Below are 14,451 nucleotides of genomic sequence, written 5' to 3'. Positions count from 1 at the left end.
CATTGGTGCGGCTGGCTTCCGGGTAGGATGTGCATTGTGCCAAGAAGCAGTGCGGCTAGGTTGGATTGTGTTTCGGAGGACACATGGTTCTCGACCTTCGCCTCTCCCGAGTCCGTCCGGGAGTTGCAGCGATGAGACAAGACAGTAAACTACTACCAATTGGATACCACGAAATTGGGGAGAAAAAAGGGGTAAAAATATATCTATAAATAAATAAAAGTGCTTCCCTCACCATCTTAAATAAGCATGCCCCATTCAAAAATGTAGAACTAAGAATAGATATAGCCCTTGGTTCACCCCAGACTTGACTGCCCTTGACCAGCACAAAAACATCCTGTGGCGTTCTGCATTAGCATCGAATAGCCCCCGCGATACGCAACTTTTCAGGGAAGTCAGGAACCAATATACACAGTCAGTTAGGAAAGCTAAGACTAGCTTTTTCAAACAGAAATTTGCATCCTGTAGCACTAATTCCAAAAAGTTTTGGGACACTGTAAAGTCCATGGAGAATAAGAGCACCTCCTCCCAGCTTCCCATTGCACTGATACTAGGGAACACTCTCACCACTGATAAATCTACGATAATCGATCATTTCAAAAAGCATTTTTCTACGGCTGGCCATGCTTTCCACCTGGCTTCCCCTACTCCGGCCAACAGCTCTGCACCCCCTGCAGCAACTTGCCCAAGCCATCCGCTTCTCCTTCACCCAAATCCAGACAGCTGATGTTCTGAAAGAGCTGCAAAATCTGGATCCCTACAAATCAGCTGGGCTAGACAATCTGGACCCTCTCTTTCTAAAATTATCCGCCAAATTGTTGCAACCCCTATTACTAGCTTGTTTACCCTCTCTTTTCGTCTGAGATCCGCAAAGATTGGAAAGCTGCCGCAGTCATCCCCCTCTTCAAAGGGGAAGACACTCCAGACCCAAACTGTTATAGACCTATATCTATCCTACCCTTCCTTTATAAATCTTTGAAAGCCAAGTTAACAAACAGATCACCAACCATTTCGAATCCCACCGTACCTTCTCCACTATGCAATCTGGTTTCCGAGCTGGTCATGGGTGCACCTCAGCCACGCTCAAGGTCTTAAACAATATCATAACCACCATCAACAAAAGACAATACTGTGCAGCTGTATTCATTGACCTGGCCAAGGCTTTCGACTCTGTCAATCACCGCATTCTTATCGGCAGACTCAATAGCCTTGGTTTCTCAAATGACTGCCTCGCCTGGTTCACCAACTACTTCTCAGATAGAGTTCAGGGTGTCAAATCGGAGGGCCTGTTGTCCGGACCTCTGGTAGTCTCTATGGGGGTGCCACAGGGTTCAATTCTCGGGCCGACTCTTTTCTCTGTATGTATCAATGATGTCGCTCTTGCTGCTGGTGATTCTCTGATCCACCTCTACACAGATGACACCATTCTGTATACATTTGGTCCTTCTTTGGACACTGTGTTAACAAACCTCCAAACGAGCTTCACTGTCATACAACACTCCTTCCGTGGCCTCCAACTGCTTTTAAATGCTGCCCGCACCCGCCTGCCCGACTAGCAACACTACTTTGGACGGTTCTGACTTAGAATATGTGGACAACTACAAATACTTAGGTGTCTGGTTAGACTGTAAACTCTCCTTCCAGACTCACATTAAGCATCTCCAATACAAAATGAAATCTAGAATCGGCTTCCTATTTCGCAACAAAGCCTCCTTCACTCATGCTGCCAAACATACCCTTGTAAAACTGACTATCTTACCAATCCTTGACTTCGGCAATGTCATTTACAAAATAGCCTGCAACACTCTACTCAGCAAACTGGATGTAGTCTATCACAGTGCCATCCGTTTCTTCACCAAGACCCATATACTACCCACCACTGCGACCTGTATGCTCTTGTTGGCTGGCCCTTGCTACATATTCGTCACCAAACCCACTGGCTTCAGGTCATTTATAAGTCTTTGCTAGGTAAAGCCCCGCCTTATCTCAGCTCACTGGTCACCATAGCAACACCCACCCGTAGCACGCAGCCCAGCAGGTATGTTTCACTGGTCATCCCCAAACCCAACACTTACTTTGGCCACCTTTCCTTCCAGTTCTCTGCTGCCAATGACTGGAACGAACTGCAAAAATCACTGAAGATGGAGACCTACATCTCCCTCGCTAACTTTAATCATCAGTTGTTAGAGCAGCTTACCGATCACTGTACCTGTACACAGCCAATCCGTAAATAGCACACCCAACTACCTCATCCCCATATTGTTATTTATCTTCTTGCTCTTTTGCACCCCAATATCTCTACTTGCACATCATCATCTGCACATCTATCACTCCAGTCTTAATGCTATATTGTAATTATTTTCCTCTGTGGCCTATTTATTGCCTTACCTCCCTAATCTTCTACATTTGCACACACTGTACATAGATTTTTCCATTGTGTTATTGACTGTACGTTTGTTTATGTGTAACTCGGTGTTGTTGTTTTTGTCACACTGCTTTTCTTTATCTTGGCCAGGTCGCAGTTGTAAATGAGAACTTGTTCTCAACTGGCCTACCTGGTTAAATAACGGTGGAATAAAAAAATATATATTAAAAAGTAACTCTAAATCACCAATAAGGAACACCACTCACCATACCACAGAGCCTATATCAAGGATGGACCCGCGGACCAAAAATAAAAACATATAAATTAAAAACTCAGTCGAGGTCTCAACTTACTGTTGAGAGTTAGAATAATAGAATACACATGGTGCAATTTCTAAATTTGGTTGTGTGTCAGCAGCCACTTAATTAGCCCATGTCAGCAAAAAAAGAAAGAAAAGATTAGTCAGTTAGCTGGCTGCTAGACTATCGAAACTTGTAGAAAGTGTGTTTGATTTACCGACCGGGGTGGGGCCCATTGATCATATTAAAAACTGCAAACATTTGCCTCCACCCTAAGGCAAAATAAAACTGCAAATGTTTCTCTCCTCCCCCTGTCTGTGTCAGCCTCAGTGCAGGCAGCCAGTCCCTTACTTGGGGTGTTTGTTGAACATGACGGGGAGGAACTCATCAACAGGTAGCATCTTGCTGAAGGCCTGAGCAGCCAGCAGCTTCCTGGCACCCTGCGCTGACAGAGCATAGCCCAGCGTCCAATAAGAGTAGTCCGCCTCCACCAGGTTATTAACCCCTTCCACAGAACGCTCCGGCTGATGCACTTGCATACGCTTACGCCCCACATAGCTGTATGAGAACAGAGGGAGGGAGAGAGAGATAGAAAAGAAGGGAGGGAAGAAGAGTGATTCAATTCATTATACATAAGCTCCCAATTAATAATTACACATCATAACAATGCTACTTGTAGACATCGTTCTTACATGAGATCCCAGTCCAGCTGGGCCTTCTCTACTTCCTCCATGATGGTCATCATTCGCCTCTTAAATCTGGGCTCAAACCTCACGTCATCCTCCAACACCAGCACCTTGGAAAGACCACGCTCCGCCAACTGACAACAGCACAGAGAACAGGCCTGGAGTCACAAATATGTAATAGCACACAACCACTATTGGCATCGACAGGCTGCAATGGAAAGGGTCAAAAGCTTCAAGTTCATCTTCACAGAAGACCTGACAGACCAATCACAGCGACACTGTGGTGAAGAAGACGCAACAGCGCCTCATGGGCCCTCAATTCTCAATTTCTACAGCTGCACCATCGAGAGCATCTTCACCGGCTGCATCGCTGCCTGGTATGATAACTGCTCTGCCCTCAACCGCAAGGCTCTACAGAGGGTGGTGCGGACGGCCCAATACATCACTGGGGCGAGCTCCCAGCCCTCCAGGACATCTACACCAGGCAGCGTTTGAGGAAGGCTCGTAAGATCGCCAAGGACTCCAGTCCCGAGCCATGGACTGTTCACTCTGTTACCATCTGGCAAGCAGTATCGGAGCATTGGGTCTCGGTCCAACAGACTCCGAGACAGCTTCTACCACCAGGCCATCAGACTGCTGAACAGCTAAATCTATACTACCGTTCAAAAGTTTGGGGTCACTCAGAAATGTCCTTGTTTTTGAAAGAAAAGCACATTTTTTGTCCATTAAAATAACATAAAATTGATCAGAAATACAGTGTAGACATTGTTAATGTTGTAAATGACTATTCTAGCTGGAAACGGCAGATTTTTTATGGAATATCTACATAGGCGTACAGAGGCCCATTATCAGCAACCATCACTCCTGTGTTCCAATGGCATGTTGTGTTAGCTAATCCAAGTTTATCATTTTAAAAGGCTAATTGATCATTAGAAAACCCTTTTGCAATTATGATAGCACAGCTGAAAACTGTTGTCCTGATTAAAGAAGCAATAAAACTGGCCTTCTTTAGACTAGTTGAGTATCTGTAGCATCAGCATTTGTGGGTTCGATTACAGGTTCAAAATGTCAAGAAACAAAGACCTTTCTTCTGAAACTTGTCAGTGTATTCTTGTTCTGAGAAATGAAGGCTATTCCATGTGGTCACTTAGAAACTTCCTTGTTTCTAAGTGACCCAAAACTTTTGAACGGTAGTGTAGCTGTCTCACTGCACAGGGCTGCACCTTAGAGACTATCTGCACCTTAGAGACTATCTGCACCTTAGAGACTATTTTCTCTGATTCTCCACACATCCAACCCTTATACACAAGCACACACACAACCACCCATAAACAAACACACAAGAACACAGACTCCCACACACACACAATCAATGCAGCTGTTGTATTATATATAATTTGTTCAACTGTGCGACCAACACACTACCCACTTTCTATTTGTAAATACAGTCATTCTTGACACGTTCATTATCTACACTGCAGATCCTCTTGTGTACATATCAGGCTACTACTATTTGATATTTTTTACATGTCTATTATGGATATTGATTATTGTACTACAATGTTGAGGGAGCTGGCACACCTTTTATACCTGCTATAAACTGTGTTTGTGAGTAATAATATTTGATTTGATTAAGTGAGGTTAGTTGAGCGCACCTGTACCCAGGTGGAGTGGTGGCTGAGGAAACAGCCTATCTCTCCTCTGGTTAGAACACGGCCAGAGTACGGGTCCTTATAACCTGGAATCATCTCTATACCCAACGCCTGCAGCTGAGAAGAGTTCAGAGCCCTGAGAGAGAGAGAGGGAAGGAAAAGAGAGAGAGAGAGAGAGAGAGAGAGAGAGAGAGAGAGAGAGAGAGAGAGGAAGAGAGGGATTGGGATCGATGAACAGAGAACTAATGTAAACCATAGTGTCCCATGCAGCTGTGAAGTCCTGTGTATGTGTATGGGTGAGACCTACTTGCCATCCACTGCGTCAGTAAGGGTGGCCTGCAGACCCAGAGAGGTCATGGTGCTCAACATTCTCTGTCTCCTGTCCAGACGACGTTTCAGATTGATCAGGAAGATCTGAGACGAAGGGGGGGGGCAGAGGGAGGGAGGGAGCAATCAGTAGGAAGGCAGAGTAGGAAGTAGGGGCAGAGACATGGGAGTAGTGGAGGAAGGAAACAGATGTAAGGAAGAGCAGGAAAGGGAAGGGAAGAAATAAATGTCACATCAAAGAAAGACAGATGAACTCTCAATATAAACCAATTCCTCTAAACAGTCTGGGCCAGTGTCTTACTGTACCTCATCAAAGCCCATCTTGTCCTGCGGCATCTGGGGATTGTACAGATACTCTGAGGGCGCTATGTTGTGGTCAACTGTTAACACATACAGAGGAGTCAGAGTTAGAGATAATACAGACAGAGGAGTCAGAGTTTGAGTTAATACAGAGTTAATACAGACAGAGGAGTCAGAGTTGGAGTTACTACAGAGTTAATACAGACACAGGAGTTAGAGTTAATACAGAGTAAATACAGACAGAGGGGTCAGAGTTAGAGATAATACAGACAGATGAGTCAGAGTTGGAGTTACTACAGAGTTAATACAGACAGAGGAGTCAGAGTTTGAGTTAATATAGAGTTAATACAGACAGAGGAGTCAGAGTTTGAGTTAATACAGACAGAGGAGTCAGAGTTAGAGATAATACAGACAGAGGAGTCAGAGTTAGAGATAATACAGACAGAGGAGTCAGAGTTTGAGTTAATACAGAGTTAATACAGACAGAGAATTCAGAGTAAATACAGAGTTAATACAGACAGAGAATTCAGAGTTAATACAGAGTTAATACAGACAGAGAATTCAGAGTTAATACAGAGTAAATACAGACAGAGGAGTCAGAGTTAATACAGAGTTAATACAGACAGATGGTGTCAGAGTAAATACAGAGTTAATACAGACAGAGGAGTCAGAGTTTGAGTTAATACAGAGTTAATACAGACAGAGAATTCAGAGTAAATACAGAGTTAATACAGACAGAGAATTCAGAGTAAATACAGAGTTAATACAGACAGAGAATTCAGAGTTAATACAGAGTAAATACAGACAGAGGAGTCAGAGTTAATACAGAGTTAATACAGACAGAGGGTGTCAGAGTTAGAGTTAATACAGACAGAGGAGTCAGAGTTAATACAGAGTTAATACAGACAGAGAATTCAGAGTTAATACAGAGTAAATACAGACAGAGGAGTCAGAGTAAATACAGAGTTAATACAGACAGAGGAGTTAGAGTTAATATAGAGTTAATACAGACAGAGGAGTCAGAGTAAATACAGAGTTAATACAGACAGAGGAGTCAGAGTTAATACAGAGTTAATACAGACAGAGGAGTCAGAGTTAATACAGAGTTAATACAGACAGAGGAGTTAGAGTTAATACAGAGTTAATACAGACATAGGAGTCAGAGTTAATACAGAGTTAATACAGACAGAGGAGTCAGAGTTAATACAGAGTTAATACAGACAGAGGAGTCAGAGTTAATACAGAGTTAATACAGACAGAGGAGTCAGAGTTAATACAGACAGAGGAGTCAGAGTTAATACAGACAGAGGGTGTCAGAGCTAGAGTTAATACAGAGTTAATACAGACAGAGGAGTCAGACTTAATATAGAGTTAATACAGACAGAGGAGTCAGAGTTAATATAGAGTTAATACAGACAGAGGAGTCAGAGTTAATACAGAGTTAATACAGACAGAGGAGTCAGAGTTAATACAGAGTTAATACAGACAGAGGAGTTAGAGTTAATACAGAGTTAATACAGACAGAGGAGTTAGAGTTAATACAGAGTTAATACAGACAGAGGAGTCAGAGTTAATACAGAGTTAATACAGACAGAGGAGTCAGAGTTAATACAGAGTTAATACAGACAGAGGTGTCAGAGTTAGAGTTAATACAGACAGAGGAGTCAGAGTTAATACAGACAGAGGGTGTCAGAGTTAGAGTTAATACAGACAGAGGGTGTCAGAGTTAGAGTTAATACAGAGTTAATACAGATAGAGGAGTCAGAGTTAATACAGCAGCGTGAAATCAGAGAGAGTATTTCCTCTAGGGCCACACCGGTTTATTTCCCATTCCCATAAGCAGAGAGAAAACTGTGGGAGGGTGAGGAGGAGGAAGGAAAAAGACAGAGACATAGAGAATTAGTAAGGCACTGCAGCAGGCCTTAGGGTAAGGGATAAGTTCAGGGTTAAGGATAGGTTTTGTGTGTTGTCAGAGAAGAGGCTAAATTAAAATGGGAGATAACAGAGATGAAGGATCCTTTTGAAGGAGAGGTAGAAATCTGACAAAGTAAAAGAGGCGTTTATTTTGATTTAGAAAGTAGTGTGTGTGTGTGCTTACTCATGGCCTCAGCGATAGTGTGTGTGAAGCTCTCCTTCTCCTCGTCAACATTCTGTGAGGCCTTCAGAGGAACCGGCAGGAAGCCATAGTGTTCTCTGTTACACACATACATCTGCACATCTGTCAACACACAGTCACACGGAGTAAATCAAAAACACACTGATACATTTGGATATCTGCAAAGAAACACTACTACACCCAAAAACACTAACATGATTGTACAGTGCCTTCGGAAAGTATTCAGAACCCTTGACTTTTTCCACATTTTCTTACATTACAGCCTTATTTTAAAATGTATGAAATCCTTTTTTTCCCTCATTAATCTACACACAATACTCCATAATGACAAAGCGAAAACAGGTTTAGACATTTTTGCTAATTTATTAAACAGAAAAAACAGAAAAATTACATTTACATAAGGATTCAAACCCTTTACTCAGTACTTTGTTGAAGCACCTTTGGCAGTGATTACAGCCTCGAGTCTTCTTGGGTATGACGCTACAAGCTTGGCACACCTGTATTTGGGGAGTTTCTCCCATTCTTCTCTGCAAATCCTCTCAAGCTCTGTCAGGTTGGATGGCTAGTGTCGCTGCACAGCTATTTTCAGGTCTCTCCAGAGATGTTTGATCTGGTTCAAGTCTGGGATCTGGCTGAGCCACTCAAGGACATTCAGAAACTTGTTCCGAAGCCACTCCTGCGTTGTCTTGGCTGTGTGCTGAGGGTCATTGTCCTGTTGGAAGGTGAACCTTCACCCCAGTCTGAGGTCCTGAGCGCTCTGGAGCAGGTTTTCATCAAGGAGCTCTCTGTACTTTGCTCCGTTCATCTTTGCCTCGATCCTGACTAGTCTCCCAGTCCCTGCCGCTGAAAAACATCCCCACATCAAGATGCTGCCACCACCATGCTTTACCCTAGGGATGGTGACAGGTTTCCTCCAGACGTGACGCTTGGCATTCAGGTCAAATAGTTCAATCTTGGTTTCATCAGACCAGAGAATCTTGTTTCTCATGGTCTGAGAGTCTTTAGGTGCCTTTTGGCAAACTCCAAGCAGGCTGTCATGTGCCTTTTACTGAGGAGTGGCTTCTGTCTGGCCACTCTACCATAAAGGCCTGATTGGTGGAGTGCTGCAGAGATGGTTGTCCTTCTGGAAGGTTCTCCCTTCCCCACAGAGGAACTCTAGAGCTCTGTCAGAGTGACCATCGGGTTCTTGGTCACCTCCCTGACCAAAGACCTTCTCCACCGATTGCTCAGTTTGGCCGGACGGCCAGCTCTAGGAAGAGTCTTGGTGGTTCCAAACTCCTTCCATTTAAGAATGATGGAGGCCACTGTGTTCTTGTGGACCTTTAATGCAGCAGACATTTTTTGGTACCCTTCCCCAGATCTGTGCCTCTATACAATCCTGTCTCAGAGCTCTATGGACAATTCCTTCGACCTCCTGGCTTGGTTTTTGCTATGACATGCACTGTCAATTGTGGGACCTTGTATAGACAGGTCTGTGCCTTTCCAAATCATGTCCAATCAATTGAATTTACCACAGGTGGACTCCAATCAAGTTGTAGAAACATCTCAAGGATGATCAATGGAAACAGGATGCACCTGAGCTCAATTTTGAGTCTCATAGCAAAGGGTCTGAATACTTATGTAAATAAGGTATTTCTGTTTTTAATTTTTAATAACATTGCAAAAACAATTCTAAAAACCTGTTTTCGTTTTGTCATTATGGGGTATTGTGTGTAGATCGCTGAGGAAAATGGCTGTGTGTATTATTGTGTGTATGTAAGTGTTTGTGCATTCGTGTCATGTATTTAATAGTTATATGTTTACTAGTTCTGTTTGTACCCTACTGATCACAAGCCACATCAAATAATCCCACACAATCAGGGAAGTCCGAAAGTCACAAATCTGGTGTCAATTACCCAGCCTGCCTTGTATCCCTCCATTAAACACATGATGGGTTCTATTGTAAAACATCTCTTCAACACAAGACACAGAAGTACCCTCAGAACTATTAAAACACAGAGAACTACCCTTGCTCTCCCCTAGCCCCTTTCCCTTTAGTATTTGCAGATCTGAAGCAATCGGATAGGTGTAAAATAATATGGCATAAGCTTTTTACATTTGGGACGGCAGGTAGCCTAGTGGTTAGAGTGTTGGTCCAGTAACCGAAAGGTTCCTGGATCAAATCCCTGAGCTGACAATCTAAAAATCTGTTGTTCTGCCCCTGAACAAGGCAGTTACAGTTTTTTCCAACTGCTTACACACAAAATCTTTTCATGTCACACGATTTTTGAAACCTCTCACTCAAAGTGCAAAACTACACACCAAATATCAAAAACCAGAAGCTATTTCTCAGCCTTTGACTCAGTTGTCAATTACATAAAACACTTTTTTCAAAACACTACACACAATTCTCTACCTAAAACACAAAAATCTAACAGGAAGTGACTTACCTTCCTTTTCCAAACACAACCAATCAAAATGCTACACTTATTCACCAGGTCACACACACTCCTCACATGTGCAAACACTAATTGCTTAACTGATCACTAACCAATCACTGCTTTACTGTACTATTGGCCTATAAATAGGTCAACGGTCAGATTACCTGTTTTGAACAATGGATGCCAACAATGGACAGAGAGCAAGAGGAGTAGGAGGGAGAGGCAGGGGACAACAACGAGGACAAAGACGAAGAGTTGGAGTAGGAGGAAGAGGAAGAAGAGGGCAAAGAAGAGAAGGAAGGAGAGCCATCTCTGATGAGATTAGGTTAACACTTGTTGATCATGTGATCAACCATGGTTTGACCATGAGAGAGGCTGGACTGAGTCCAGCCCAACTTGAGTCGATTTACAGTGGCGTCCATAATTCGAACCTTCAGAAATGAGAACAGGTATGCAACTATCTAATGACTATTTTAGCATTACAGTAATCTACTGTAAAATACGTATGACTGCATAGTATTGCATAAACATTTGTAACTCTAAGCCATCCATTTACTGCACTGCATTGAATGAATGATGTTGGTTATCATGCTGTACTACCTTTTTTAGTACATTGTTTACAGTTCCTATGCTGAACACATACTGTGTTTGAATTCTGTACAGAGTGGAACGGCAAAGACATCATGGAGGACGCTTGTTTACAGATGTACAAGAGACTGCAATTATACATATGATTTTGGCCAACAATGCAATTAGGATTCGAGAGATAAGAGGGCATATCTTCAATAATGACACCATATTTAACAACATCAATGCTGTAAGCCTGTCGACCATACAACGCATCCTCCAACGGCACCGAGTGACGATGAAACAACTTTACAAGGTGCCATTTGAGAGAAACTCTGACAGAATCAAGAATATGCGACATGACTTTGTAGTGGTATGTATGCAGCAGTACTTCAGACATACCATATTTACTCATCTGTATATCCTTTTGTCTGTTACAGAGAGTATTGGAGCTGGATGCCCATGTAATTCGCTATGAATTTATTTATGTGGATGAGGTTGGCTTCAACCTCACCAAAACCAGGCGCCGTGGAAGAAATGTAATAGGACAGAGGGCAATTACCAATGTCCCTGGACAGCGTGGGGGTAATATACCTATGTGTGCTGCCATCACTCAAAACGGGGTCCTCCATCACAATGCCACACTGGGTCCGTACAACACCGGCCATATGCTCACTTTTCTGGATGCAATTTACACAATGCTTGTCCCTGATCCAGATCAGGAGCCTGCTAGTTTTGTGGTTTTATGGGACAATGTTAGTTTTCACCGGGCTGTTCTGGTCCAAAACTGGTTTGCCACCCATCCACAATTTGTAGTTTTGTACCTACCCCCATTCACCTTTTCTAAATCCCATAGAGGAATTCTTCTCATCCTGGCGCTGGAAAGTGTATGATCGCCAACCCTGAAAACGTGTGTAAGCAGTTGGGGAAAAAACTGTAACCCAATGTTCCCTGGTAGGCTGTCATTGTAAATAAGAATTTGTTCTTAACTGACTTGCCTAGTTAAATCAAATAAATTACCCCCTGGACCTGAATGGAAGGCTGGGTGGAGCCATAAGGACTTTGCTTTCACTGTGTTGGTGGTTGGGACTAGGGGTTGTTTCTGAACCAGGCTGTATGACTGTATACACAGTTGGTTTGTGGGTGGAGTAGCTTGGTGTCTTGTACTCAGGGCTATGTTTTTACAACACATCCAACATGAACTAGGGTGTTGTGTCTGGACAGGATCATGGCGGGGGGTTGGGGGGAGTTAAACTCTGACCTGCCTGTCGGGCGGAGAAGGAGAATACCATGATGTCATCGAAGGCCCAGCTGTAGTCAGGGTGAGGGGGGTAGAAGGCCAGCTCCCGACTGGCGTCACGCCTCAGGTCTAACAGGAAGGTAGAGTGCACCATAGGTACGGCGAAGCAACCCAGACGCTTCCACTCCCTGATTGGCTGGTAGTCTGGAGTACGCTTATAGTAACCCTGGAAGACAGAGATAAAGAGATGGAGAGACAGGGTTGAGAAGGGGATGGGAAATATAGAGAATTGGTCTTAAAGATGCAGTCCGGGATCTTAAGCACAAATTCGTAAAATATTGTACGAATTGCAAAAAAAATACAATAATTGCAGGACGTTAACATATCCCACGATATGAATGACGTAGTACACAATTGGATGACATAGTGCACAAAAAATGGGGACCTGTTTTGGCTCGTGAGCAGCACTTTCAAAACAACTGGCTGAAATTATACACATTTCTAGAGCATCACTTTAAGAGGTGTGGAAGCTTTGTGAAGAACAGAGACCAAATGGTCATAACATTCACTTGCTTGCTGACGGAGAGAGAGGGCACATAGAGGAGTGAAGTCTATGTGGGGCTACATGGCTAATGCAGGTTATTTACCTGGGGAGTGATGCCACACCAGAAGTTGGAGTAGAGAGAGCGAGACTCCAGCAAGGGAGCCACCAGAGTCAGGTTCTCAGCCATGAGTAGGTTCAGGATCCTGGGGTTGGTCAGCAGGTTATCACTGTCTGCAAACTAGACACACAGAGAAAGACAACAGAATAATGTATAATCTCACAGAACGTAATTTAACAAACTTGTAGCATTGCAGGTATACAATCTAAGACAACCGGACACAGAGAGAAAGCAGGTATCATCATTCACATACAATTATACCACGAACTAAAGTCACACGTAATCTCACAGGTATAATATTATCTCTGTCTCACCAGTATATAATCTGCCCAGCGTTCCCGTGCTGCCTTCAGAGCAGCCTGCCTCAGCTTCATCACATGGTTGAAGCGGGACGGAGGCCAGTGCTTGGGCCCCCACTCATCAGTATAGGACCTGAGGACAGGACAAAAAGCTTTACGATCAGTACCTCATATTCACCATACCTTAATGAGCAGTGAACTTCAGAGATTCCAAGAATTAAGGAATGTGAACCTGAACGGATGGGGCGGGGTGAGATTCCCTGAGGCTGAGGGTCAGACACTGGGGGCGTGGTCAGAGGCAGGGGGGAGTCAGACACTGGGGGGCGTGGTCAGACTTACTTGGGCTCCTCCATGGGTCTCCACTCCACATAGTGGTACTGGTCCTGAGCCTGCTTCAGCCACTCCCTCAGCATGGCTGTGCTGTTGTCCACACTGTGGTCTGTTGCTGCCCTGAGACACAATATAACATGGGACACTATATCAACACACCGCACATGACAATGCAGGAACAAGACATTTAGCCTCTCTAGGGTATGTGGGACGAAATCGTCCCACCTACTCAACAGCCAGTGGAATCCCATGGCGCGATATTCAAATACCTTAGAAATGCTATTACTTCAATTTCTCAAACATATGACTATTTTACACCATTTTAAAGACAAGACTCTCGTTAATCTAACCACACTGTCCGATTTCAAAAAGGCTTTACAACGAAAGCAAAACATTAGATTATGTCAGCAGAGTACCCAGCCAGAAATAATCAGACACCCATTTTTCAAGCTAGCATATAATGTCACATAAACCCAAACCACAGCTAAATGCAGCACTAACCTTTGATGATCTTCATCAGATGACAACCCTAGGACATTATGTTATACAATACATGCATGTTTTGTTCAATCGAGTTCATATTTATATCAAAAACCAGCTTTTTACATTAGCATGTGACGTTCAGAACTAGCATACCCACCGCAAACTTCCGGTGAATTTACTAAATTACTCACGATAAACGTTCACAAAAAACATAACAATTATTTTAAGAATTATAGATACAGAACTCCTTTATGCAATCGCTATGTCCGATTTTAAAATAGCTTTTCGGCAAAAGCACATTTTGCAATATTCTGAGTAGATAGCTCGCCATCACGGGCTAGCTATTTTGACACCCACCAAGTTTGGCCCTCACCAAACTCAGATTTACTATAAGAAAAATTGGATTACCTTTGCTGTTCTTCGTCAGAATGCACTCCCAGGACTTCTACTTCAATAACAAATGTTGGTTTGGTTCAAAATAATCCATAGTTATGTTCAAATATCCTCTGTTTTGTTTGTGCGTTCAAGACACTATCCGAAAGGTGACGAAGGGTGACGAGCCCGACGCGTTTCGTGACAAAAAAATTCGAAATATTCCATTACCGTACTTCGAAGCATGTCAACCGCTGTTTAAAATCAATTTTTATGCGATTTTTCTCGTAAAAAAGCGATAGTATTCCGACCGGGAAACCCTGTTTTCGTTCAAAG

At 43.3% G+C, this 14,451-nt stretch overlaps 1 protein-coding gene across 1 annotated transcript in view; it reads right to left on the bottom strand.

Annotated features, from left to right (window-relative positions):
- Positions 1-14,451, bottom strand: part of LOC106584384 (procollagen galactosyltransferase 2) — a 32,177-nt gene that overhangs the window by 4,659 nt on the left and 13,067 nt on the right. Inside the window, exons 2-11 of the mRNA XM_014169634.2 lie at positions 13,270-13,380; positions 12,946-13,063; positions 12,617-12,751; positions 11,991-12,195; positions 7,725-7,844; positions 5,633-5,706; positions 5,307-5,413; positions 5,003-5,135; positions 3,354-3,481; positions 3,013-3,219 (exon numbers count right to left, since the gene is read on the bottom strand). Of these exons, the coding sequence (XP_014025109.1) occupies positions 3,013-3,219; positions 3,354-3,481; positions 5,003-5,135; positions 5,307-5,413; positions 5,633-5,706; positions 7,725-7,844; positions 11,991-12,195; positions 12,617-12,751; positions 12,946-13,063; positions 13,270-13,380 (1,338 nt within the window). The remainder of the gene's footprint in view (positions 1-3,012; positions 3,220-3,353; positions 3,482-5,002; positions 5,136-5,306; positions 5,414-5,632; positions 5,707-7,724; positions 7,845-11,990; positions 12,196-12,616; positions 12,752-12,945; positions 13,064-13,269; positions 13,381-14,451) is intronic.

This window comes from Salmo salar, chromosome ssa23 (assembly GCF_905237065.1).
Source record: "Salmo salar chromosome ssa23, Ssal_v3.1, whole genome shotgun sequence".
NCBI classification, from domain to species: Eukaryota; Metazoa; Chordata; class Actinopteri; order Salmoniformes; family Salmonidae; genus Salmo; species Salmo salar.
The sequence above is the reverse complement of the archived record's forward strand: the minus strand, read 5'-3'. Positions and strand labels throughout refer to the sequence as shown.